Source organism: Hyaena hyaena, unplaced genomic scaffold (genome assembly GCF_003009895.1).
Source record: "Hyaena hyaena isolate Hyena2069 unplaced genomic scaffold, ASM300989v1 scaffold_308, whole genome shotgun sequence".
NCBI classification, from domain to species: Eukaryota; Metazoa; Chordata; class Mammalia; order Carnivora; family Hyaenidae; genus Hyaena; species Hyaena hyaena.
This window is the reverse complement of record NW_024080942.1, coordinates 170,870-194,328: the sequence shown is the minus strand read 5'-3', so window position 1 is coordinate 194,328 and position 23,459 is coordinate 170,870. Positions and strand designations below refer to the sequence as shown.

Here is a 23,459-nt window from a genome sequence, read left to right as displayed (position 1 = left end):
AGGCAAGCGAGGTGGTCCAGTCCCTCCAGGCTCACGGGGTCCCCAGTGATGGTCATCCGATGACGACTCCGCCATGATTCGTGTCTTGATCCTCTTAAGGCTTCAAGGTTTTCTCTCCGTCCTTCCCATTCGACTGTGAAGCGCCATGTGCCGCGCTGGGGTCCTTGTGCTCCTGAGGCTCTCACATTTGTGGGCTTGCGGATTTTCTCACACTTGGAATATTTTTGGCCACGACTCTGTCAAACAGACATTCTCGCCCCTCACCCCAATTCCACATATTTACGTTACACCAACACCACCCCCAGGTCACCAAGCCTTGGCTTACATTTTGCAGGCTTTGCTCTCTCTGCGCTTCCTTTTGGATAACTCGTATCGGCCTACCTTCAAGTTCATGGACCTTTTCCTCTGTAGCATCTTATCTGCTGCTTCTCCTAGTTCAGGATTGTACTTTCTCTTTTGATTATATTCACCATACATGTCTCTTTTCATTCTGTGCATAGGTTCCTTTAGATCCTCGGACTTGGCTATAACAGTTTGAAGCACCTTATCTGCTAATCCTATCGTTGCGCCTTTCTGGGTCTGTGTCTGTCGGCTGCTTTTTCTCTTGGTTACACGCTCTTGCTTCTTCACACATGCGGTCATGTTTCACCAGGTGCTGGAGGCTTCTAAATGCTAAATTGTTAGGATCCTAGATTTTGTTGGCCTTCTTTTTTGTTGTTGTTTGTTTTATTTATTTCTGAGAGATTGAGAGAGAGAGACAGCGTGAGCAGGGGAGGGTCAGAGAGAGAGGGAGACACAGAATCTGAAATAGGCTCCAGGCTCTGAGCTGTCAGCACAGAGCCCGACGCGGGGCTTGAACCCACAAACCGTGAGATCATGACCAGAGCTGAAGTCGGACGCTTAACCGACTGAGCCACCCAGGTGCCCTTGTTGACTTCTTTTTAAAAATGTTGAGTTTCATGCCAACAGGGGCTAAGTGACGACAGAGACGGGCCGGGGCTTTGCCAGGCTCATCGCACAGCTCATGGGTTCAAGCGCAGAGCAGCCTTCACACCCGAAGGCTAAGCTCACACCTGACACGTGGCCTTTGGTCCCCATCAAATGCCCTGTGGCCATGAGGCCTCTTCATTCTGGGTGACTGGCATTTAAGTGTCCCCAGCCCTGCATGGACCCTGGGAGCTGTTTGCTCTTTTCCTGGCTTCCTGGGACCTTGCTCTGCATGTGCACAGAGTCGCGCTTCCGGAGGGTTTCTGGAGCTCTGTCTGCACCGCTGCCCACGGGTCCCCACCCCCTCCCTCGCCTCCCTGGACCCCAGTCTGTCCCCCCAGCTCAGTGAGACCACTGTGTTCTGCCTCGTGGACGAAAGCCGTGCATCTGGGGGGGTGGGGGAGGGGCTCCCCTGATTTGCTGCTTTTCTCTGAGGAACCATCTTCCTCTCCTACCTGCTGACCAACATCTGCTTCCTGTGGTTTCAGTTCAGTTTTCTAGCTGATGATTGTGGGACCTGCTGCAACCCAAGTGAAATACTGACAACGTTTGAAATTCTCAATTGGAGGCAGACACACTCATTTTTTTTAAAATTCCCTACTTCTTTGGAGACCCGAAATCATCCATGATTGCTACACAGGGGCCTGGGCTCAGCAGTCAGACAGATTCATCCTGACTGGGCCGCTCACCAGTCAGGACAATGGGCAGAGCGCCACCGTGTAACGGGGATGAGGCCGTACACCCCTCAGGGACTTTCTGCAGGAACTGAATCAAAGGATGCAAACAGCACGCACACAGTAGGCGCTTCACAGCTAGTAATGACCATTTGCTGTTTGGGGGACAAGGGCCAGTGACCGTGAACTCCCCAAGCTGAGCCTTCTTCCCGGTGGGGCTGCCCTGGAGGGCCACACAGGCAGCCGGGCCGCTTGGCAACCGGCTCCCGCGCCGCCCCCACACCCATCTGTCGACCCCACCCCGCCTGGGCCTCCGCTCACCCAGCACAGAGGAGCCTCTGTCCTCAGGCCTGCTCACGGCCACGGCAGCCTCCGAGGTCGGCGGGACCTTTCCCAGCTGCCCGCCGGCTGGATGCGACACCCGAGGGACCCTGCAGCGAGGGATGGGTCAGCCCGGTGCCAGGGCCCAGGGAATAAAGGAGATGGTTGTGCCCCTTCCCTCCGCCCGGCACATTCCCGGGAAGGGAGGGGGCAGGCAGCGGGTACTGCGCGCTCGGCCCTGGAAGGGGAGGTGGGGACACGCCCCTTGCTGGTCCTCGGCCCCTGGCACTGGACACTGGGATGGTCAGGCCAAAAGGCCTCCTGGTGGGCCGCTGGCCCCAGGGCGTGGGCTCTCTGGGCAGCCATCAAGCAAGACGTCCAGGGGCACAGGGGGCCCTCAGGCCATGGGAAGGGGGCTCCCGCAGACCTGAGCTATGACTTCTTTAGAGGAAATCCCGACGGGGTCGGGGGTTCACACCCTCCGCCTGCTGGGTGGCGAAAGCCCCTCATTACGGAGCTCCAGGCAGGCCAGGCACATGGCTGACCTGCACATCACCTTCCAAAGGCACCCAGGGCCCAGGGAAGGGACAGTGGGGTCACCTCCAAGGCTTTCATGGGAAAGGAGGGAAGCAGCGGCCACACCACAGCTGCCTTTCAATTCTCAAGGCTGAAAACCCCCTGGGGTGGGAAGGGAGGCTGGGAAACCCCCTCGGGTGGGAAGGGAGGCTGGGGCGTGTGAGCGAGCTCTGGCTGACTACCCAGCCCCGTCCAGGCCCGACGCACGGACGCACGGACGCAGCTCCGTGACACCGGGCAGGCCGGCCACCATTCTGCAGATCGGCCCACTCCCACCCCCGCGAGCATCCAGGGCCAAGAGAGAACGCGGCAAACAGACAGCAGAGCACTCGCCAGAGGGCAGAGGAGGCCTGAGGGGAAATGAGACGGAGAGGCTGCCGGCACCCGCCCCGGGCAGCTCAGAGCCACAGACGCCATCCTGTCACGTCTGGAGGCTGGAGGCCTGAACGCCTGCCCTCCATGGCCCCCAGGCTGGGGACAGAGCCAGATTCAGGGTGCTGGTGGGGCCAGATAGGTACTGGGCAGCCAGGGCAGGGGTGGCGACTAACCCCGCGGCGGCCAAGCTGGGCTCTGAAGAGGGTTTTATAGGAAAGCACTGAGTGGGGGTCAGGTCCCCACGGGCCAAGGCCCAACCAAGGACACCGGCTCTCCCCTGCCACAGGCTGGGCTTGAGGGTGCAGTACCAAAGATGGCCTCTGGAGGGCAGCAGCTCCCCACCGTTCCCCAGGAGCTGCCAGGGGGAGGGTCCCCCCTGGTGGCTGCAGGGCCGGGGCCTCTGCCCACAGGGCTCAGCCATTAGCACCCCCAACCCAAAACACACACAGATGGCACTGACGGCCCCACTGGGCACCTTCCTGTGGCCCACCTGGGCCCGTTGCGGGGGGCGGGAGCCCCGATGCCGGGCAAGCGTTGGGCGGGCCACCGGTGTGCTGGGCGGGGCCACCCTTCAAGCCACGACACCCAAGAAAATGCCAAGCCGGCCCTGTGAGGCTGTGGCACCCCCTAACCTGGCCCCGGGGAGGTAGCTGCCAGGGGAGGGTGGGCCTATGCCCACAGGCCGGACTGCCCTGTGGGCTGACACACCCTGCACCTCGCCCACTACTGCCCCAAGGCCTGGGCTCAGCACGGGACCGCGGTGGGTGAAAGCTCGCCCAAATGCAAGGCCCAGTGCGTTCAAGTGGGATCGTGCCACACGTCACGTTTGGCAACGGGCCTTTCCTGGAAAGGGAACCTGGAGACAGGTCGGGAGGCTGGCACACCTAGCATCTCTGGGGCTGAGTCCTGGGATCTTAGATGACACTGGTGACTCGCCGGGCACTAGCTGAGCACCTGCTGCATGTAGGGCCTTGGGCTCTTGCTCTGGGATGGATACATGTAAGGGCTGCAGCAGGAAGAGGCTGTATTAACAGAGGTATAATATCCAGAAGAGAGGAGATCTTTCCCCATTTTCTTATACTGATGTGGTACTGGGTTCTGTTCTGAAGACCACATTTTAAGGATTTTGTCACATTTTGAATTGTCTTGGGAGAACACGCCAGGATGGTGAAAAATCTGGATACCACGTCACGTCGAGAACGTCTAAAGAATGTGATTAAAGCAGACAGCAGAATAATCTGCATTGGGAGGTAGTGAGCTCCCCATCCTGAAAGCATTCAAGCAGAGGCAAGACATTAGCTTCCTTGGTCTGGGTTGGGACACAGGGTGTCTGTTTCAGTCGTGCACCCTGGACCCCTCCCCCGGCCCCCCTCCCCCGGCTCTCTCCTCTGCTGCCAGAGGGGTCTTTCTATCAGATCTGGTGGCTTCGTCCCTTTGCTTGAGCCGAGTGGCTCCTTGCTACCCTGAGGAAAAGGACAGACAGACCCTGCCCCCAGGTGGCAAGGCCGCACCAGCCCCCCGGTCCTCCCGCACCCCGTCCCGCCCTAACCCCAGCCCCACACCCCCTGACCACAGGCCCTCCCACCTCAGAGCCTCTGCCCGACACCCCGCTGTCCCCTTTCATCCCGCGAACTCCTGCTCACCCGCCAGGTCTCAGGTCTACTGACCCTTCCGGGGGCGGCACGGGGGTGCCGATGCCCCTCCCCGCTGCACACGCTGCAGTCAGCGGCTCCAGGACAGAGACCACACCCGACTGGCTCGGAGCTGTACCCCGATGCCGAGCACCATGGTCAGCACACAGTAGGTGCTCAGTAAATACCTCCAAGTGAAAGGAGACGGAAAGCAGGAAGGAAGATGAACCCTGGGCTGGCCCCGGACGAAGGGCTGTGACATCAGGAAGAAGAGGGGTGACCGTAGTCGGCTCTCACCTGGACGAGCTGCCCTAACACACGCCCCGGGCGGCTGAGGGGGGGGGTGGAGCAGGGACCAGAGGCACGGATCCCGTGACCCGGCACAAACCCACGAGGGCTCCTGGACTTTCAGCAGGCAGCCCGGCTCAGTGCCCCCCCCCCCCACGGACGGGCCACGGGGCTCCTGAGTGGGGCTGGGTCTCCGCAGAGACGAGAGCCTGGGAAATAATCACTGTGCTTTCCCCCGGGGAGGGGGGGGGGAGGCTGCACAGGCAGGGTGTGAGCAATACGGGTGGGCTTCATGGGGAAGGCGGTTCCTGACAGGGGGGTGCCGGGCGGGGAGCCCGCTCGACAGTTGCCACTCTGGGCTGGGGTGGGGCTGGGGGCTGGGGAGGCTGGTGACAGAGGACGGAGGACGACGAGGAGGGCCTCTGCCTGGCGGGTCACCTCTCCCAGCCCCTGGCGCCTCCGGCGGCACCAAGGACCCTGATTCCTGAAATGGGTCTGTCTCCGCCCAGGGGACCCACCCACCGCAGACCAGACCTGGAAAGGCCAGCCTTGCATCTGAGCTTGACTCTGTGCAGGCCAGCAAGCACCTTCCTTCCCAGCCTCAGTAGCCTTATCTGTAAAATGGGGTGATTGAAGCCACGGATGTGGAAGACAAAGCGCAAAGAGATAGAAAAGGTCCCACTTCCTTTGCGGCCCATTGACAAGTGCTTGAGACAGAGTCACCTCCTCCAGGAGCTCAGCTGCCTCCGTGTTCGTTTGCTGAAGGCAAAAGGCAGCCTCAGCTTGGCAGCAGCCTGGCCTCCAGGGTCCTGTAAAAATCCCTTCCTTTACCCCTGTCCCCCCAGGACACACGGCAGCCCATCCTCCAAGCACCCGGCCACTGACACACATCGAAGGGTCTCCCGTCTCAGGTTTGGCCGGACAGGAGCAGGTGACCCGGTTCCAACAGCAGCGAGCCCCTCAGGGTTCCGGAAACCTGGCCTCCAGACTCCGTAGAGGCCGTCCCGGTCCCTACGCCCGGCCAGCCTGCCCGCGCTCCTGTCCCTGTGTTTTATTATTTATTTTATTTGTTTAATGTTTACTTATTTTTTGACACAGAGAGAGAGCGAGAGACCGCGTGAGCAGGGGCGGGGCAGGGAGAGGGGGACACAGAATCCTTAACAGGCTCCCGGCTCCCAGCCGTCCCCACAGAGCCCGACGCGGGGCCCGAACCCACGGACCGTGAGATCGTGCCCTGAGCCGAAGTCGGACGCTCAACCGACTGAGCCCCAGGCGCCCCTCCAGTGTTTTCTTGACCGTTGGCTCCTGGACCCCAACACTTCACATCAACAAGCACCCCGTGAAGGCAGCCAGTGTTTTGCGCGACCGCCCGCTGGCCGCGCTTTTGAAAGAATCCAGAAGGCGGGGCCTTTTCTCCCTTGAGAAGATCAGATTCGGCTGTGCGCTGGTCGGCTTCCAGGAGGGCTTTCCGGAGGAGGAGGCAGGCTAGCCAGACCGGGAAGGAGAGCGGGAGCCGGCTCCGGGTCACAGCCCGGCCGCCCACGCCCCAAGCCCGCAGGCGAGGCCGGGGGGCGGGCCGGGGGCGGCCACCTGCGTCCGGGGGAGGCGAGCCGGCCCGGCCGCGGGTCACGTGAGCGCCGGCCGGCCAGGTGGGGACGGTGACGCAGGTGCCCGGGGCGCGCCCGGCCGTCCGCTCGCGCCCGGCCCACGCCCCGCCCGCGCGCGCGCCCACCTGGGCGCCCACCTGGCCTGCGCGCGCGCCTCCCCTCCCCCCACCGGGGCCGCGCAGGGGGCGGGGCGGGGCGGGGCCCGGCGGCGCTCGGAGCGCGGCCCGCGTCGGCCGCAGGCGGCCCGGGGCGCGGAGCCCGGAGGCTGCAGCGGCCCGAGTCGCCGCCCGCCGGCCGCCACGTCCTCCGCCCCCGCGGCGCAGGTGAGCCCGGGAACCGGGGGCGGGGAGCTGCGGGGGGGCCCGGGAACCGGGGGCGGGGGTGCGGGGGGGCCCGGGAACCGGGGCGCCTGGCCTCGCCCGCGCTTTTCCCGCCAGCGCCGCGCGGGCTGCCGCGGGGTCGGAGGGACCGGGGTCCCCGGACCCCACCCCGCGCGGCCTCGGGCGGTCTGCTGCCCGCCCGCGCCTCTTTTGCCCCCACCCCCGGGGGGGCGACGCTTCTGTCGCGGGGTCTCCGTTCAGACATCTGACCCGGAGACGCTTAGGAGGCCCCGGGACCTTTGGAAATGGAGGTCAGGAGGGGGAACAAAACCGCCCCCCAAACTCTGGAGAAAGGCCGCCAGCTCCCCTCCCACCGGGAACCTGAAGTCCGCCGCCCGCACCGGGTGGATGTGGTGGGCAGGGGCCGAGGGGTCCCGCTCCCTCAGCGCTGCGGGGGGGGGGCGGAGTGTGGGCCCCGCCCGGGAGCGCTGAGGGCCCCGTTCACGCTCACACCAGCCTCGGTGTCTGCGTCCCTCCGCGAGGCAAGAATCCGTGTTGAGAGTCGGGTGGACTCAGCCCAGCGCCCGGCGAGGGGGGGTGTGGCTCTTCATCTGACCCACAGCCCTCGAGGGCCTGATTCTTCGTCTGTCCTTGAGGTCAGAACCCTCTGCCCCTCCTGCGTGGAGGCTGGGGGTGGGGGGGTTGTCTGCCCTGACACCCTGTGGCCCTGGGTTCAAATCCCAGTTCTGTGTGAACTAAAGCAAGTTCCATGAGGCCCCTGGGCCTCAGTTTCCTCATCTGTAAAAGGGGAGCAGTCAGCGTGCCCACAGAGAGGACGCTGACTCAGTTGCCGCTGAGCTGTTCTGGGGCTCCCCACGGGCCACACGAACAGGACAGCCCTGCCCGGGGAGATCGCAGGCACTGCTCCTGGTGGGAGAGAGGGGCGTACGGGCGAGCTTGGGGACTTCCCGGAAGACGTAAGGTCTTAAGTCCCTTGGACAGAAGTCACCTGGACAGTGAGAGGGAGTGAGCCTCCCGTGGGCCTCCTGGGGGGAGAAGCCTATGGGGGGCGGGGGGGCTCTGGTCCCGGGGTCGGCTCTGCCCCAGCTGAAGGTTGTGAGGCCCGCGGGTGAGGCTCACAGGCCGGTCTGTGTGCGTGATCTGATGGGCACAGCACTCACCCTGCGTCTGTCTGGGGCCCAGAATTTTAGTTTCGGTTTCCAGACCGATCTCGGCGTTTTTGCCCGTGGCAGTTACTGTGCTCGTGCGGCCCACCGTCCGTCCGTCCGTCCGTGCGTCTTTATTCCTGGTGAGAAGCCCTGCCTGTCTGCGGGCCTGAGGGACAGTGATCTAGGTCAGCGCCGGCCTGGCTCCTCGCCCGCGCTCCGGTGACAGGCAGCCTGACCCCCCGCCCAGGTTTCCTCACCTGCCAGTGAGGGAACACGCCCACCTCCCGGAAGATGGGTGAGGGGCTGCGGACGCAGGGGGAGAAGGCCCTGGGAAGGCACCTGTGGTCACCTGTCCAAGCTCTGCTCTCCCGTCCAGGGGCTTCTCTGGGGAAACACCATGCGTGTCAGCTGAGTCTGGGCCGGGAGCCAGGTTTACGGGACGTCTGGGCTGAGACCGGAGCCACGGAGCAGTGGGCGGGCCTGTGGCGGGGGGCGTGGACACTGCAGACTGGGCCGGGAAGGTGGTCTTCTCTGCGGCCGCTGCCCGAGCCCAGAAGCCTCCTGGCGCAAGCAACAGGAAGCGTCTGCCGGAGGGGGGGAAGGCCAGCTCGGCCCCTCCCTGCTGCCAGGCTGTGTGTGAGGCTGGGCGTGGTCAGTGGGTCTCCCTGCCCCCCCACCCGTGAAGGGGACTCCATCTCGGCACCCCGGACATTTGCTCCCGGGTCCTTGGCGTGCGGCCGTCCCGTGCACTGCAGGGTGTGGAGCTGTAGCCGCGGGCTCCACCCACGCAGGCAGGGCCAGCAAGTCAGCCCCAGCCGTGACCTCTAAGACTGGCTCCGGACATGGCCAAGTGTCCCTGAAGGGGGCAGAGCCACCCCAGCTGAGAGTCCCTGAACCACCCCCGGCCACCTGGCAAATGGGACCGTGCGACATGTGCTCTGTGACTTATAAAGCCAAACCCTGCCCCCCAGTTCCGAGTGGCTCTGAGGTTTGAGCTTGGCCGGGCAGAATGACCCGGGCTCAAGGCTATCCCTGCAGCTCGTTAGCCGGAGCGAAGCCCAGGGTCTGGAGCAGGAGAGGCCGAGTCCGCCTGGGCAGGGTCGGGTCAGCCGGCCCGGGAGCCAGGGCAGAAGGGACAGACAGGCCCCACCGATGGACTGGGTCCTGGTGGCTGTGGAGCAGCTGTGGGCGGAGCCACGGGCCCAGGCGGACTGATCTCACCCGCCAGGCAGCGGGAGGGCCGGCCCTGAGCCCGCGGGGTCCCCGGGAGCCCAGCTGCGGAGAATGCAGAGCGGGGGCGCCGGGCTTCGAGGACCCGTGGTGCCGTGGGGCCCGGCTGACCGGCCACCTGCTCCGTCCCCACCTGCTGCCGCTCCCCGCTCCCCACTTACCTGCCCCTGCATGTGTGCTGCCCACCTCGGGGCTGGCTGCTGAGTGGAAAGGACAGTTAAATGCCACGGATTTAAAGGACTCAACAGTTGACCACCCTCTCCCGCCCACCCGGAGCGGACGCAGCAGGAAGTCACCTGAAAGTCACCCGAAAGGTGGCATGGACGGCTCTGGAAGCCCCTGGTGGTTTCTGCTCAAAGCTAAGCGCCCGCGTGGGTGGGTTCTAGGAACGGAGCCCAGGACCCCCTGGGAGGATGCACAAGCGGGGAGAGGGGAGCAGGGCAGGGCACTCACCGTGATGGCCCAGCCGCGTGCGGGCGTGTGAACAGCAGGTGGTCCCTGCTCCTGAAGAAGCCCCGGACTCATCGGGGAGACGGGCACACGGCCCTCACGGCCCCGGGCATCTCTGGAGGAGCCGCACTGGGGAGCAGACCCGCCCCCCTGACCCCATGGTCGCTGCGGGGCAGCTGGCCTCCCTTTTGGCAACACCATTGCCGGGACAGCGTGGCTGGAGTTTGCCAGGGTCCGTGCCCTCGGCCCTCCCTTGCACTGGCCCCAGGACACCAGGCCAAAGCAGCAGCAGTGAGGACCCAGGAAGAGCCACTGCAGAGCCGACCAGCCGGCGGAGTGGCAGCGGGTGTGGACGCCAGGGGGAGGGGGGCCCAAGGAGCGCGTGGGGCAACGGCCTGTGCTCACGTGTGCATGCACACCCCTGCACGATGCCCATCTTCTCTGCTGAGTCAAAGCAGATGGAGGAGGGGACACGGGAACGGCCAGGGAGCGGAAAGGAACCACGAGCTTCTTTTCGACATCGGCGGGACGGCACACCGCGGGAGCGGCGCTCTGGAAGGCTCCTTGCAGGATGTGCAAATGACAATGCTGGTTTGGGTGGAAGGCTTGGGGTCTCCCACCGGGTGTGCAGAGGGCGAACGCTCAGGACGAAGAGGCCGGGGCGTGGAGATAATGCCGGAGGTGTGAGTGCCGCATCCACGCTGTCCCAGAAAGAGGGGCTGGAGAAAACAGGCCGGGGGGAGCATGGAAGAGAGATTACCAGGACGCGCCCAGACCTACCCACGAGGCCCGAGGAAGGGGCTGGAAGGAGCCACAGTGGCTTGCCCCCCAAGAGCGGGAGCCACACCTCCGCAGGGCCGGGGGCGCCCTAGGCTGCGATCGTCCAGGGAGACAAAGTCGGAGCGTGTCCGGTGTTTCCCCAGGAGAGGAAGCTGGACAACCAGAGAGGAGGCCGCCCGGATTCTGGAAGAAAATCATCTCCCGTGGGGGGGACTCAGCTCAGCCGGTGACCCGCCCGAGGGACAAAGATCTACCTCCCCTGAGGCTGCCTCAGAGCCTCGGGAAGGTGGGGGGCTCCAGGGAAACTCCAGGATGGGACTTGGGGGCAGGGGGTGCCGGGGGGAGGGGCAGGGTCTCGGAGAACTCGGGGCTGATGCACTGGTCACGTGGAGCGTGCTGTCCAAACGCGCAAGGCAGGGACACCGGGCCGCGCGGGGAGTTAACCGGAGGGAAGTCTCCGTAAACAAGAGGGAATTATTAACGAGGGGAGGCCAGGCAGGGGCGTCCCGCTCGGCCGAGCTGGCTGTGCTAACACAGACAGCCTCGGGCCCTGCGCCCTGGACTGGAATCCCGTCCACACAGCAGGGAGGGGCTGGCGTCTGCAGTCGGGAGCTCTCGGGGCAGCAGAAATCAGGGAGACGCTGTAGAGCCTGGAGCGGTGGCCTGTGGGGACAGGGCAGGGGAGGAGGGGACGCCCATCCCTCGTGGTGGGCCTCTGGGTGCCCTATGACTTTTGGACCTGTGCCCGGGGAGCTCTGAGAATCCTGAGGTTAGAGGGAAGAGGAGGCAGCGGTGCCCAGGCCGGCTGCACCCCCGACAGCGGGCGGCCCCGCAGAGCCCCGGGTCCCTGCACCGGTGGCGCTCCCGGCCTGTGGGTGCGGCCGCCCTGCTGAGAACGGAGGTCACACCCAGCAGTGGCTCGCCCGACAGGTTCCTGCCGGAGCGCCTCCTGTCCCCGGGCAGACTTTGCCCAGTGCTGGGAGAGGCCGTGCCACTGGCTGCCAGGGTCTGGGGTCCAGGGTCTGGGGCCTAAGGTGGGGGAGGGGGCAGGTGGAGGGCGTGGTCGCGGTACCGGGGTTTCAGGGCGACAGTGTGAAATGCCCTCACGGTAAGGCACCTCCCAGAACACGAGGACTCGCAGAACCTGGAGTCTCCGGGCTCCCCACTCGGGTGCGTGCAGGTCAGAGTCTACCAGAAACCCCTCTCTCAGCCAGGCCTGGCTAGTGCGGAGTTTACACGGGGTGGGGGAGCCGGAGTGGCGGGCCGGGCTGCCGCCGCCGCCCACAGCTCCGAGCGTCCCCAGGAATGTGTGGGCTGGCCTCCCGTGGGAGGGCGGCCGGGGCTCCGCGGGCACCCCCTCCCTGCAGCCGGGAGGCTCCCACACTCGCCCCGGGGACGGCTTCGGCGGGTGACGGGGAGCCCGCGTGCTGGAGTCGGAGCACCCCGACTTGCTGTGGCTCAGGGCCTCCTGGCGCCTGGCCGCCCCTCGGAGAGGGTTCTGGAACTTCCAGGGGAGCGCCCAGATGTGAGGTTGGGCTGGGAGTGTGGGAGGCAGGCTCAGGCTGGGACCCGCCTGGCGCATCCTGGGACAGATGGCGGGGGTGGCCCTGGGGTCCAGGGGCCTCTGATGCTCCCAAGGCCCAGGACGCCTGGCACAGGCCCGGGCACCTCTGGCTGTGCGCCCCCTGGGGGAGGGACGGCAGGTGACAGCCTCGCTCCCACGGAGCTGTCGGATAAACTGGGACTTCGTTCCTTCCCAGATCGGCAGGGAATGTGGCAAAGGATGCCTGTGCTGATGCGCTGAGTGGATCCTCAGCCACCTGGGCTAGAGATCTGGAGACTCGATTTTTCCATCTGAAAAATGGGCTTCCACTCCTGTAATGTATACAAGCCCTGTGTCTACAGGAAACATATGAGGGGTGGCTCTGCTTTCTTTTATTAACAAATCAAGTAGAAGGTACAATGGAGTGGGTTTCCTCCAGTCCTACAAGGTCCTCCTAACCCTGACCGTCCGCCTGTCAGTGTGGCGCAGGGAGCAGGTGTGGGAATGTTCCGCCCAGGGGCTGGGGTGTCGCTACTTAGCAGCCCTGCCCAGAGCACTTTACTCCTATGAGCCCGTGGGTCTTCCTGCACCCTCTGGAGGCGGGATTTATTGCTATTCTGCCCATTTTGTGGATTTTGAATCAGAGGCACAAAAACTAGCAGAGGGAAGTGCTGGCGGCGGTGGTGAGCTGACCCTCAGGGTGGATTGGTCGGTGGCCAGAGGCCGGAGCCTGGGAGGCTTGTGTCGGCTCTGCCCCGCCCAGAGGGGAAAGGCAGCGCGCGGCCCGTCCACACTGGCAGAGCCACGCGCCCTCAGCCCAGGGTGAGCCAGACCGAACAACCAGCCCCACGCCGGTCGGCAGGCTCTGCACGTCTGGGGAGCTCGGGGTCCCGGGAGGCACGGGCATCCAAGGGGCGCTGGGGGACCGAGGAGGCTGTGGGCTCCGGTCTCTGCAGAGTCTCCGTGCGCCCTGCGTCCACGCAGTGACTGTGCTCAGCGCGCCTCCTCAGACCGGGGTTGTAGGCCATGTTCAGAGTTCGTAAACACGCGAAGGTCCGAGCATGAAAGGCTGTGTAGACAGCCGGCCATGGAGGAGCCACCACGTGGGGCGGCGAAGAAGAGGGTCTGGAATCAGAGAGGCCGGGGGTAGCTCCCAGTCTTCCACGCAGCCTGGCCCACGTCCCCGGGGCTCCTGGGCTCTTCGGGGCCTCATTTCTTTATCTGCAAACTGAGAATACAGACGGCTGGCTGTGTGGGCTGATACCCCCAACCCCGCCCGGTGGAGCCCGGCCCTGCGTGCTCCGGGACTTGGGGTGCTGCGGAGGCCGGCCCTGCGTGCTCCGGGACTTGGCGTGCGGCGGAGGCCGGCCCTGCGTGCTCCGGGACTTGGGGTGCGGCGGAGCCCGGCCCTGCGTGCTCCGGGACTTGGCGTGCGGCGGAGGCCGGCCCTGCGTGCTCCGGGACTTGGGGTGCGGCGGAGGCCGGCCCTGCGTGCTCCGGGACTTGGGGTGCGGCGGAGCCCGGCCCTGCGTGCTCCGGGACTTGGGGTGCGGCGGAGGCCGGCCCTGCGTGCTCCGGGACTTGGGGTGCGGCGGAGCCCGGCCCTGCGTGCTCCGGGACTTGGGGTGCGGCGGAGCCCGGCCCTGCGTGCTCGGGGACTTGGGGTGCGGCGGAGCCCGGCCCTGCGTGCTCGGGGACTTGGCGTGCGGCGGAGCCCGGCCCTGCGTGCTCGGGGACTTGGCGTGCGGCGGAGCCCGGCCCTGCGTGCTCGGGGACTTGGCGTGCGGCGGAGCCCGGCCCTGCGTGCTCGGGGACTTGGGGTGCGGCGGAGCCCGGCCCTGCGTGCTCGGGGACTTGGCGTGCGGCGGAGCCCAGGGTCCCAGCGGCCCCACAGGCAGCGTTACTCATGGTGCCCACTGCAACCAGGAGGCGGAGGTGCCGATCAGGCTCAGGTCTGCAGGGCCCAGGGCCATGCAGCCCTCCCTGCCGCACACCTGCACCCCCAGCTTGGGGATCTGTTCTCCGCCGGGGTTCCCGCCAGAGGAAGCACGGGGGGCGCCTGTCCTCTGCCCTGGTCCCAACAGCTGGTTTCTTGCAAGCCTGAGCCCCCCCATTCACCCCTATTCGGCCCGCAGCCTCTGAGCCTGCATCCTGCGCGGGGTCTCTGGCCAGGGCGGGTGCTGAGGGGCAGTGGGTGGGGCCGTGCATGTGCGCACTGCCCTCACCTTTGCCCTTTCGCCCCAGGACCCTGTGGCCACTCAGCATGTCCCAGAGACACTCGGACAGCTCCTTGGAAGAGAAGCTACTGGAATACCGCTTCCACTCAGAGCTTCGGCTCGATGCCAAGGGGAACCCGGCGTCCGGGCTCCCGCTGGTCCGGGCCGCCCTGCAGGTCAGGGACAATGAAGGCTTCCAGCTCGATACGTCGGTGCCCCCACCCGTGTCCCCTAAGGACGAGGAGCCCCAGGCTGTCGTCCTGAGCACACAGAGCCCCGCGGCCCTCAAGATGGGCACTCAGCAGCTGATCCCCAGGAGCCTGGCCGTGTCGAGCAAGGCCAAGACCCCAGCCCGCCACCAGAGCTTCGGGGCGGCCATGCTCAGCAAGGAGGCTGCCCGGCGGGACCCCCGGCTCCTGTCCGCCCCCAGCTTCTCCCTGGACGACATGGACGTGGACACGGGCCCCGGGGGGGCGCTGAGACGGAACCTGCGGAACCTATCCTACCGGGCCGCCATGCAGGGCCTGGAGCCGCCAGGCAGGGAGAAGGGGCCCCCCCAGCTCACCCCCAAGCTCCAGGCTCTGGCCGAGGAGCCCAGCCAGCCTCCCGCTCGGTGCCCGGCCAAGAATAAGGTAGGGGGCCTGTTGGCCTGGACGTCAGGGAGGGCCGTGCCTCCAGGGGCCTCGGGGGCTCGTAGGCATAGACGGAGCCGCACCGTCAAGGTCACCTTTCTCCTGCGGCTACCATTCGGTGAGCACCCACACCTGACATGCGGGCTCCTGACGCATGTCTGGTTAGGTCTGACAGGCAGGCTGGGGGCAGAGTGTGAGCGTGCCGTGCCCACTTTATAGATGAGGCAGCCAAGGCTCTGGAAGGTCGAGAGGTTCCCCAGGAGCCCCGGGTCCTGAGTTCCCTAGGAGTCCTCAGCCGCAGTGGGGCCCCGCCTCTGTCTCTGAGCCCCGAGGGGAGCCGGCCTGTCCGAAGGATATATTTCAGTGCCAGCTTCACAGTAGCACCTGGCTTGGGGCGGGTGGGTCTGCCTGAGGGGTTCCCTGTCGGGGACTCATGAGAAGTGTGACGCCCTCTCTACGTGCATGCCCTCCCCTCCGTGCCCGACAGCCACTCTGCCTTGGTTCTGGAGGGAACCAGCCTGGCACATGGCCAGGGGGAAGGGAGCCCTGACCCAGGGCCCCCTGTGCCCAGAGCTGATGTTCCGGGGGCATCACCTGGACTGTGAGTTGTGGCCATGGCCTGCAGTGAAGCCAAGCCCACCCGTGGGAGCACATGCACAGGGGTGCGCCCTGGCCACTGTCCTCAGATGCCCATGGCCTTGGAGGTGGGACGCAGCCCCCGCCGGGCCTCCCTGAGATGCCCGGGCCCCAGAAGCTGCCTCCGGACCTGGACCCTGCAGCACCCGGCCCAGCCTGCTGCCACTTCCGTCAGATGTTTCCTGAGTTCCCGCACACCCGGTGCCAGGGTACCGCCTGCAGCCCCGTAGGCAGCCCCCAGCGAGTTCCCAGGGCAGCGAGGGGGCAGCCGTGCACCGGGGTGCTCAGGTCTGGGCTGGGGGAATGCGGGGGGCTGGCGGAGCACAGAGGAGGGGCAGGCTCCCCGGCACTCAGGGCGGGGGCAGGGAGGTGGTCCAGAGGCATAAAGCAGAGAGTGAACACGGGGCAGGTGCCCTGACCTGGGGGAGGGGGGGTGCACCGGGTGGGAGGAGCACCACACCTTCCAGAGCCACAGGGGAGTTTTCCGGCCTCAGCTGGTTGGAAACACCTGCCCTCCCTTCCCTGGAGCCGGCACAGCTTCAGGGTCAGGAAGAACCATGTCCCGGCTAAGAGGGCAGGCTCTGTGCGGGCAGCTGGGGGGCTGGGGGTGCGGGGCCCCCGCTGAAGACCCTGCCCACCCCCACCTGCCTCTGCAGTCCTGCCGGCCGCTGCTGGGACCCCAAACCTGCACTGGGAGCTGGACGCTAACCTGCCGGCCTCTGCCCTTCCTGCCGCCCGTGTGGCCCTGGTGCCCACCCCTGTGCCTTCTGAGGCCCCTCCTACCACCCCCCCCCCCCCCCCCCGTCCGACCTTGCTTGGGTTTCTCTTCAGACCCAGTCGGGACACCCTGCTTTCCTGAGCACCACTATTGATTAGTTCAGTCCCACCTGCCTCCACCAGGCAGCCCTCCTGGGTCTGCCTCACTCTCAGTCCCCCTCCCCTGCCTGCTCCGAGCCCCCCGACAGCCCTGCCCTGCCTTCCCTGGCCCCTGCTTGGTGGCTGTGCATTCCTCGTGGAGCTGATGTTTATCGAGCACCTTCCACATGCCAGCAGAGCCCCCCTCATGTTGAGTGTGGCTGCACGTCGGGGGCTGTGAGGCCCCTGGGCCCCCAGGGTGGAGGCCTGGCTCTAGACTCACACCCGCCCCTCCTCCCCACTGACTGCCCGTGTTTCTGTGTCTCTCGTTTGCACAGAGGACGCTGGGGCGGAAACGTGCCCACAAGGGCTCCTTCAAGGACGGTGAGTGTGACCCAGGGAGGTGACCCCAGGAGGCCAGCACGGGCCGGCGCGGCTGAGGCTGGTCTCCCGGGGCTGCTGGGGCTGCAGGGGCCCGTGTGGTGCAGGGGAACATGCCGGATGGGGTCTCTCCAGGGACCAGAGGCCCCGGTGGCTCTTCCGGTCGTGCAGTCCTGACCTGTCTAGGAAGCCCCCTCGGGCTCCCAGGGGACGGCCAGGGCCCCCCACACTCCGCCTGGGAGACGTTTGTCGAACACTCATGTGTGTGCCAGGCCTGTGTGCACGGGTGGGACCGAGGCCAGCCACAGGGTGCTGGCCCCGGGGTGTAGACACCCGTGCTGTGTTTGCTGCCCGCGGGGTGCGGGGCTCAGGAGGGCCCAGAGCAGTGCGTCCCGCCTGCTGAGGGGTGGTGCCAGCGGGACCCCACGGGGAGGGGGAGGGGGACGGGCCTGCCCAGCCAGGATGCAGCGCTCAGCGGTCGTGAGGGGGCAGGGTTCTTTGGGTGCAGGGAGGCCCCCTGTGTGGACAGCCACAGGCCTGGGGGTGGGGAGCAGGGAGCAGAGCAGCGATGCCCAGACGGGAGCGGGGTGGCCCCGAGCCAGGCGCCAGCGCGCCCCGGTGGGGCCGCAGAGCGGGAGACCACACGCAGGTCGAGGACTGGGGACCAGGCGTCCTGTGCTCTGGGCCCGGCCTGGGAGCCGCCTCCGCCGAGGGCGGCCCCTACGGCTCTCATTGGTCGGCTCAGCCCTGGTCCGAAGGTGCCACATTCTGCACAGGGACGCCACCCCTGCCCTGGGTTCGGCTGGGCACAGCCATGGAGGGGAGCCTGCCCTGGGGGGCCCTGCGCCGCCTGACGCTCTCAGGGCCTCCTGGGGGGGAGGACTCAGCCCGCAGCTTCCCAGGGGGAACCCGCTCGGAGCCCCCAGGCCCGCAGGTGACACACCGCCTCTCCCCAGACCCCAGCTTCTACCAGGAGGTCCGCGAGCGGGGCCTCAACACCAGCCACGAGTCTGACGATGATCTGCTTGATGAGCCGTCCAGCCCCGACGGGACCGGGAAGGTGGACGCCCCCATCGTGGTCAAGAGCTACCGGCCGGCACAGACCACCTGGAGCCAGCTCCCTGAGGCAGGGCCCGGCTGGGGGGCGGCGCTCTGAGTCCACGCCCTCGGGTGGTCCGTGCCCCACAGCCAGTCAGGGTCCTCCTGTGAGGGGAGGAGGCTTCCAGAAGTACCCTCCTGTGCCCAGCTTGCGGGGGGGGGGGGGCCCTTCCTGTGCCCTCAGAGCTGCCCTGCTCCGAGGGCACTTTGGGGTCGGTCCCCAGGGAGGAGGCGCAGCTAGGGGCATGTGCCATCAACGGACATGAGATGAGCCTCCCGCGGGTGAGCCCGTCCCTCGCCCTCGCCCTCCTGGGTCTGACCTGTGGAGCTGTGGGCATAGGGACCCGCTTCCTAGGGCCCAGGAAAGTGGCAGGAGGGTCCGAGAGGGGAGACAGCAGGGGAGGGCGAGGGCCCGGCCTTGGCTTCAGCTCAGGGGTCTGCTAACCTCCCCTCCCCCGTGTGCAGCGGGGCTGGTCCCTGCCGGGGCCGTGCGGCAGCCTGTCCTGTCCTGGCGGCTCTGCGGGGCCACCACCGGCGTGCTGTGGCCGAACGGGCAACACTCGAGCCAGGGCAGCGGGGTCTGCGGGTCTGAGCGGGTGGAGAGCTGGAGCATCTCCCCCACCCCGACCTGGGCCACGTGCGTCTGAGTCGTGGGCCTGGCCCAGCTTTCCTGGGTGGCTCTGTGCCTCTCCGCCCCCAGGACAGCTCGCTCCCCACCCTCGGGTGTCTGCCGGCCGTCCCCTCTGGGGGCCCATCTGGAGCTGCCCCAGGGCTCTCCGGAGGGGAGGCCCGTGACCACCAGGCCCGTCCCCCTCAGGTGCTGGAGTCCGGCATCCTGGACACGCTGCCAGCCGAGGAACGAAAGAGGCAGGAGGTACGGGGCTGGCCGGGGGCCACACAGCACACGGGGACAGCGGTCGTGGGGACGCCTCCTGGGCCAGGCCCTGGGATGACGGCCGATGCCCTTGGCGGGGTGGCGTCGCCCCTTCCTGGATGCGGGAGGGGGTCCTTGCCAGGCTCACCGCTCGCGACTGCCGGGCCCTTGTCCCCACGGCCACGCTCACAGCCTCGGCCCGGGTCCGGCCCGCCCTGCACCCTGACCGCACCCCCGAGGCTCAGGGTGGCCCCGGCAGCCGCTGTCCCCTCCCGCCAGGCCATCTTTGAGATCCTCACGTCGGAGTTCTCGTACCAGCACAGCCTGGGCGTCCTGGTGGCCGAGTTCCTGCGGTCTAGGGAGCTGCAGGCGACCATGACGCAGACGGAGAGCCACCACCTCTTCTCCAACATCCTGGACGTCCTGAGCGCCAGCCAGAGGTGTGGCGGCGGGGTCTCGGGCGGGCGGGTGGGGCTCCTGGACGCTCCCGGTCCGTGACCGCGGGTGGAAGGATCGGGGCAGGGAACACGAGAACCTCCTCGGGCCCCGAGGCCACCGACAGCTGCGCCCGGTAACAGGCTGAGCACTAGGCCCGCGGGCACCCCAGCACCCCCAGCGCCCTGTCCCTTGGATGTTTGGGGGGCTGGGGTTCCTCCCACGGGGCACTGCCCTGCAGATGACAGGCACACTCCCACCAGGACGTCGGGTGCAGGCAGCCGAATGACAACGAGGGGGCCACGGGGTGCCTGGGGTGGCAGCGCAGGCCTTCACTTGCAGCCTCGGGTCATGTTCTGCCCGGTGGTGTCGGGTGCCGGGCCCAGGGCTCTGGTTGCAAGGCCCAGGGGGGAGGAGGGGCCCGGCGTGCAGCCACAGGCCTGCACGGGCTTGTGCGTAGCTGTGTGTGGGCATCTGTGTGCCCCAGGTCATGTGTGTATGTGCTTGAACAGGTTTGTGCATCTGTGAGCCCGTGCATGTGCTCGCACAGCTGTGTGCGTGTGTGTGGACCCATCGCTGTCTGGGGGTAGGACGTCCAGCCTCCTCCCCCGCGGGGTCCTGGCAGCCCCCAGCCCTTCACAGTGGCCTCCCTTGGGACCTGGTATCTTGGGTCAGCGGCTGACGGCCGCCTTTCCCAGAATTTTCTTAGAAACCCTTGCAGTTGCTTATCGGAGGTGCTGACCAGTGTGGCCCCCACACAAGCGCTCACCCTCCCTGACACCCGTCCCTGTCTGCCCAGGAGCTGTGGCTCCCAGGACGTGCAGTCCCCTGAGGGCAGGGGGTCGGGCTGGGGCCCAGAGAGCGGGGTCCTGAGAGATCCCTACCCTCAAAGCAGGGGCCGCATCCCCCTCCCTGAGACCCACAGTTGCCTGGCCAAGGGACACCAGAGCGAAGCCCCCATCTTCCGGGGGAGGGGATGGGGCCTGCAGGCTGGGGGAGCTGCCCGGCCCCCCCAGGTGGTGCCCCCGCCACAGGCCCAGTGATGGCAGCCCCGTGGCACCCTCACCGCTGAGGACCTGAGGCCTCCCTCCCACCCCAGCCTTGTCCCCAATGCTGTCTCACCGTCACAGTGCTGCACCCCCCCAGGTGGAGCAAATGGTCAGCCTGGTCAGTCCCCGGTGAGGGGTGTGGGCCACCGGGGGGGGCGGGTCTGTGCTTGGGGACTCTGCTCCCTGCCCCCCACAAGTCAGCGAACTCTCTTCTCTCCCGGATGGGGCGGCCTGGACTCTGGGGTTCAGAGTCGGATCTGGGAGACACGCTGACATTGGAGTAGCCGTGAGCCCGGGATCGGCCGACGAGCCTCGGGGACGGGGCTTCTCGGGAACACAGCTCTTGGGGTGGCTGCCCTGGGGAGGGCCACACGAGATGTGCTGGAGGCTCCGGCTGGTGGCCTCGCACACCAGACACCAGTGCTGATGCAGGTCCAGCTGGGCTCCGGCGGAGGCAGCAGTGGCCTCCTGTCCCTGGAGCTGATCTCAGGAGGGAGCCCCAGGAGGAAGCAGGGCCTGGGGGTCAATGCTGGGGAGTCCGCCCAGAGCCCCACCCCCACCCTGAGCTGCACAGCTGGGCCACCACGCGCCCGCTGCGCCCGCTTCTGGGAGCTCGGCTGGGTTCCTGCCGCGCGTGCGTGTGTTTGCACACGTGCACGTGCTGTGCCGGCGGCCGGGCCTCACCCGCCTCCCCCCTTCAGGTTCTTCGAGGACCTGGAGCAGCGGCACAAGGCGCAGGTGTGCGTGGAGGACATTAGTGACATCCTAGAGGAGCACGCGGAGAAGCACTTCCACCCCTACGTCGTCTACTGCTCCAACGAGGTCTACCAGCAGCGCGCCCTGCAGAGGCTGACGTGAGCGGGGCCTCGGTCTCGGGCGCGTTCCAGGCGGCGGCCCGGCCACCGCAGGCTCTCCCTACACCGCCCCCCGCTGCTGCCGCGGGCCCCCCCGCCGCCGCCGACGGGGAACCCCGTTCTCTGTTGCAGGAGCAGCAACGCCGCCTTCCACGAGGCCCTGAGGGAGATCGAGAAGCGCCCCGCGTGCGGGGGTCTCCCCATGATCTCCTTCCTCATCCTCCCCATGCAGAGGGTGACCCGGCTGCCCCTCCTGACGGATGTGAGTACTCGGTGCGGCCCCTGCGGGGGAGGGAGGTGGGCCGGACGCTGGGACGGAGCTGCCCGGGTCCCTCTGCCAGTGGAGCGTGGCGCCTGCAGGCCCCTCCCCGACCTTGTCACCGAGTCGTGAGACGGCTGTGACCGCCCCCCCGCCCCCCTGGTCTGCTGGGAGCAGCCCCAGCACGCGGCAGCTGTTCGTCCGAGTGCTAGAAGGCTCACCAGGTCCGTTCAGGTGGAGGAGCGAGAACCAGTGTCGCCCGGGCCTCTGCCGAGTGTGCGCCCTGGGCCGCTGCCTCCTTTCCATGATCCTCAGCCAGTGTCCCGGCCGTGGCCCCAGGGCAGCCTGGGTGCCTGTTACTGTCCCTTCCGCGAGCGGAGCTCTGAAGAGCTCACTAGAGTGGCTCAGGCCTCCAAGATGCCTGCTCAGGGGGCCGAGGGGCTGAAAGGTATGCATGCGGGCACACACGTGCGCTCACGCTCACACACATGCGGGCACACACATGCGCACGCACTCACACGTGCAGGCACACACGTGTGCACACACTCATGCATGTGCAGGAGCACGTGTGCTCGTGCTTCTACGCTTACTGGCTTGTATGTGTGCACACACTCGTGCACATGTGGGCAGGTGCACACACATGCACATATCCGTACACGTGCAGCCGTGCACACAGCACACAGAGGCAGCGTGTGGCTCATGCTCAGTGTCATCTTTCCAAGCAGATGGGACATCAGACCTTCCGGGTCCTCCAGGCCGCGGGGGCCTCCGGACCAAGACCGCTGAGGACGGTGGGGGGGCTTCCTGGGAGCCTGCTCTCTCCAGGTCCCACTAACCAGCCTGGACCGGCAGAGCCGTTTGGGGGCCCTGGTGTGCCCCGCCCGCTGTGACGTTAGTGGAGGGGTCCCTGCCCACACGGGCCCCCGAGCCTGGAGAGGGGCCTCACGTGCGGTGTTCTCTGCAGACCCTCTGCCTCAAGAGTCAGAGCCATCCTGAGAGGTACAAGGCCGCCAGCCGCGCGCTCAAGGCCATCAGCAAGGTGAGGGGCTCCTGGGGGGAGGAGGGGCCACCCAGACCAAGCCCAGGCCTGGATTCTGACCCCCCAACCCCCACCAGTGGGGGAGACCCTGAGGGCAGCCCAGCTTTTCATGGAGGAAGCGGAGCTTAAACACGATCAGTGAGCCCGTGGTGGGGGGCAGCCACGGGGGCGGGTCACGGGTGGGTGCCGGGGTGGCCAGGCCACAGCCCGCAGCACAGCCGCTCTCCCGGTGCCCACCTTGCAGCTGGTGAGGCAGTGTAACGAGGGGGCCCACAAGATGGAGCGCACAGAGCAGATGTACACCCTGCACACGCAGCTGGACTTCAGCAAGGTCAAGGTGGGCACTCACGCCGCTCCTCGCCCCAGTCATCTGAGGTCAGGGGTCACAGCATCTCGGTACTGGGGCTGAAGGGAGGCCCCTGGGGATGCCCATGCCCAGGGGCCCGGGGCCTCTGCCTCAGCCTCCCCAGCACCCTCGTAACTCCCACCCAAGGGGGTAGGGGCGAGGCATCCTCAGTGCCGTCCCCAGCAGTCCCCCACCATCCCGCAGTGCAGGGGCTCTCCCAGCGGGCTAGGGCTCAGCGGGACCGGGTGCCGTGGGCAGGGCAGGAGGGCCACGGAGTGACAGAGGCCCGGACGAGGGTGTAAGGGGCTCCCCGGTTCAGGGGGTGTGCAGTAGGTGCTGGGAAGGTTCCAGGTCCTGGCCGGAGGCAGGACACGCCTGTCCTGGGGCACCGAGCGTTATCTGGGCCGGGGACCTGGCACGGCCCAGCTGCCCCATTTGTGCCTGTCGGCCAGCTGAATAGCCCTTTGTTGGAGGCGAGGACACGTCTCACTGTCCCCGATCCCGCCCAGGGAGGCCAGTCACCTAGTCCTTGGAGGCAGGGATCGGTGCCCCCCCCGCCCCAGCCGTGGTACGTCCTCCCCGATCCCTGCCCTGGCCCCAACTCAGGCCCCCGGCCGGCCGGCCGGCCCTTCCTTCCAGTCCCTGCCGCTGATCTCTGCCTCACGCTGGCTGCTGAAGCGCGGGGAGCTCTCTGTGCTGGAGGAGGCCGGGCTCTTCCGGAAACTGGCCAGCCGGCCCACCTGCTACCTGTTTCTGTTCAACGACGTCCTGGTGGTCACCAAGAAGAGGAGGTGGGCCGCTGTGGGTGCCGGGGCCACGGGGCCCTGTTGGGGG

The 23,459-nt window shown here is 66.9% G+C and overlaps 1 protein-coding gene across 1 annotated transcript in view; it reads left to right on the top strand.

The window, feature by feature from the left end:
* Positions 1-6,711: 6,711 nt before the first annotated feature.
* The window catches only part of ARHGEF16 (Rho guanine nucleotide exchange factor 16), a 21,022-nt gene continuing 4,274 nt past the window's right edge, over positions 6,712-23,459 (top strand). The window contains exons 1-11 of the mRNA XM_039248291.1: positions 6,712-6,782; positions 14,196-14,799; positions 16,629-16,674; positions 17,628-17,797; positions 18,587-18,643; positions 18,923-19,083; positions 20,829-20,981; positions 21,114-21,243; positions 22,205-22,279; positions 22,524-22,616; positions 23,265-23,416. Coding sequence (XP_039104222.1) covers positions 14,215-14,799; positions 16,629-16,674; positions 17,628-17,797; positions 18,587-18,643; positions 18,923-19,083; positions 20,829-20,981; positions 21,114-21,243; positions 22,205-22,279; positions 22,524-22,616; positions 23,265-23,416 — 1,622 coding nt within the window. The 5' untranslated portion in view covers positions 6,712-6,782; positions 14,196-14,214. The remainder of the gene's footprint in view (positions 6,783-14,195; positions 14,800-16,628; positions 16,675-17,627; positions 17,798-18,586; positions 18,644-18,922; positions 19,084-20,828; positions 20,982-21,113; positions 21,244-22,204; positions 22,280-22,523; positions 22,617-23,264; positions 23,417-23,459) is intronic.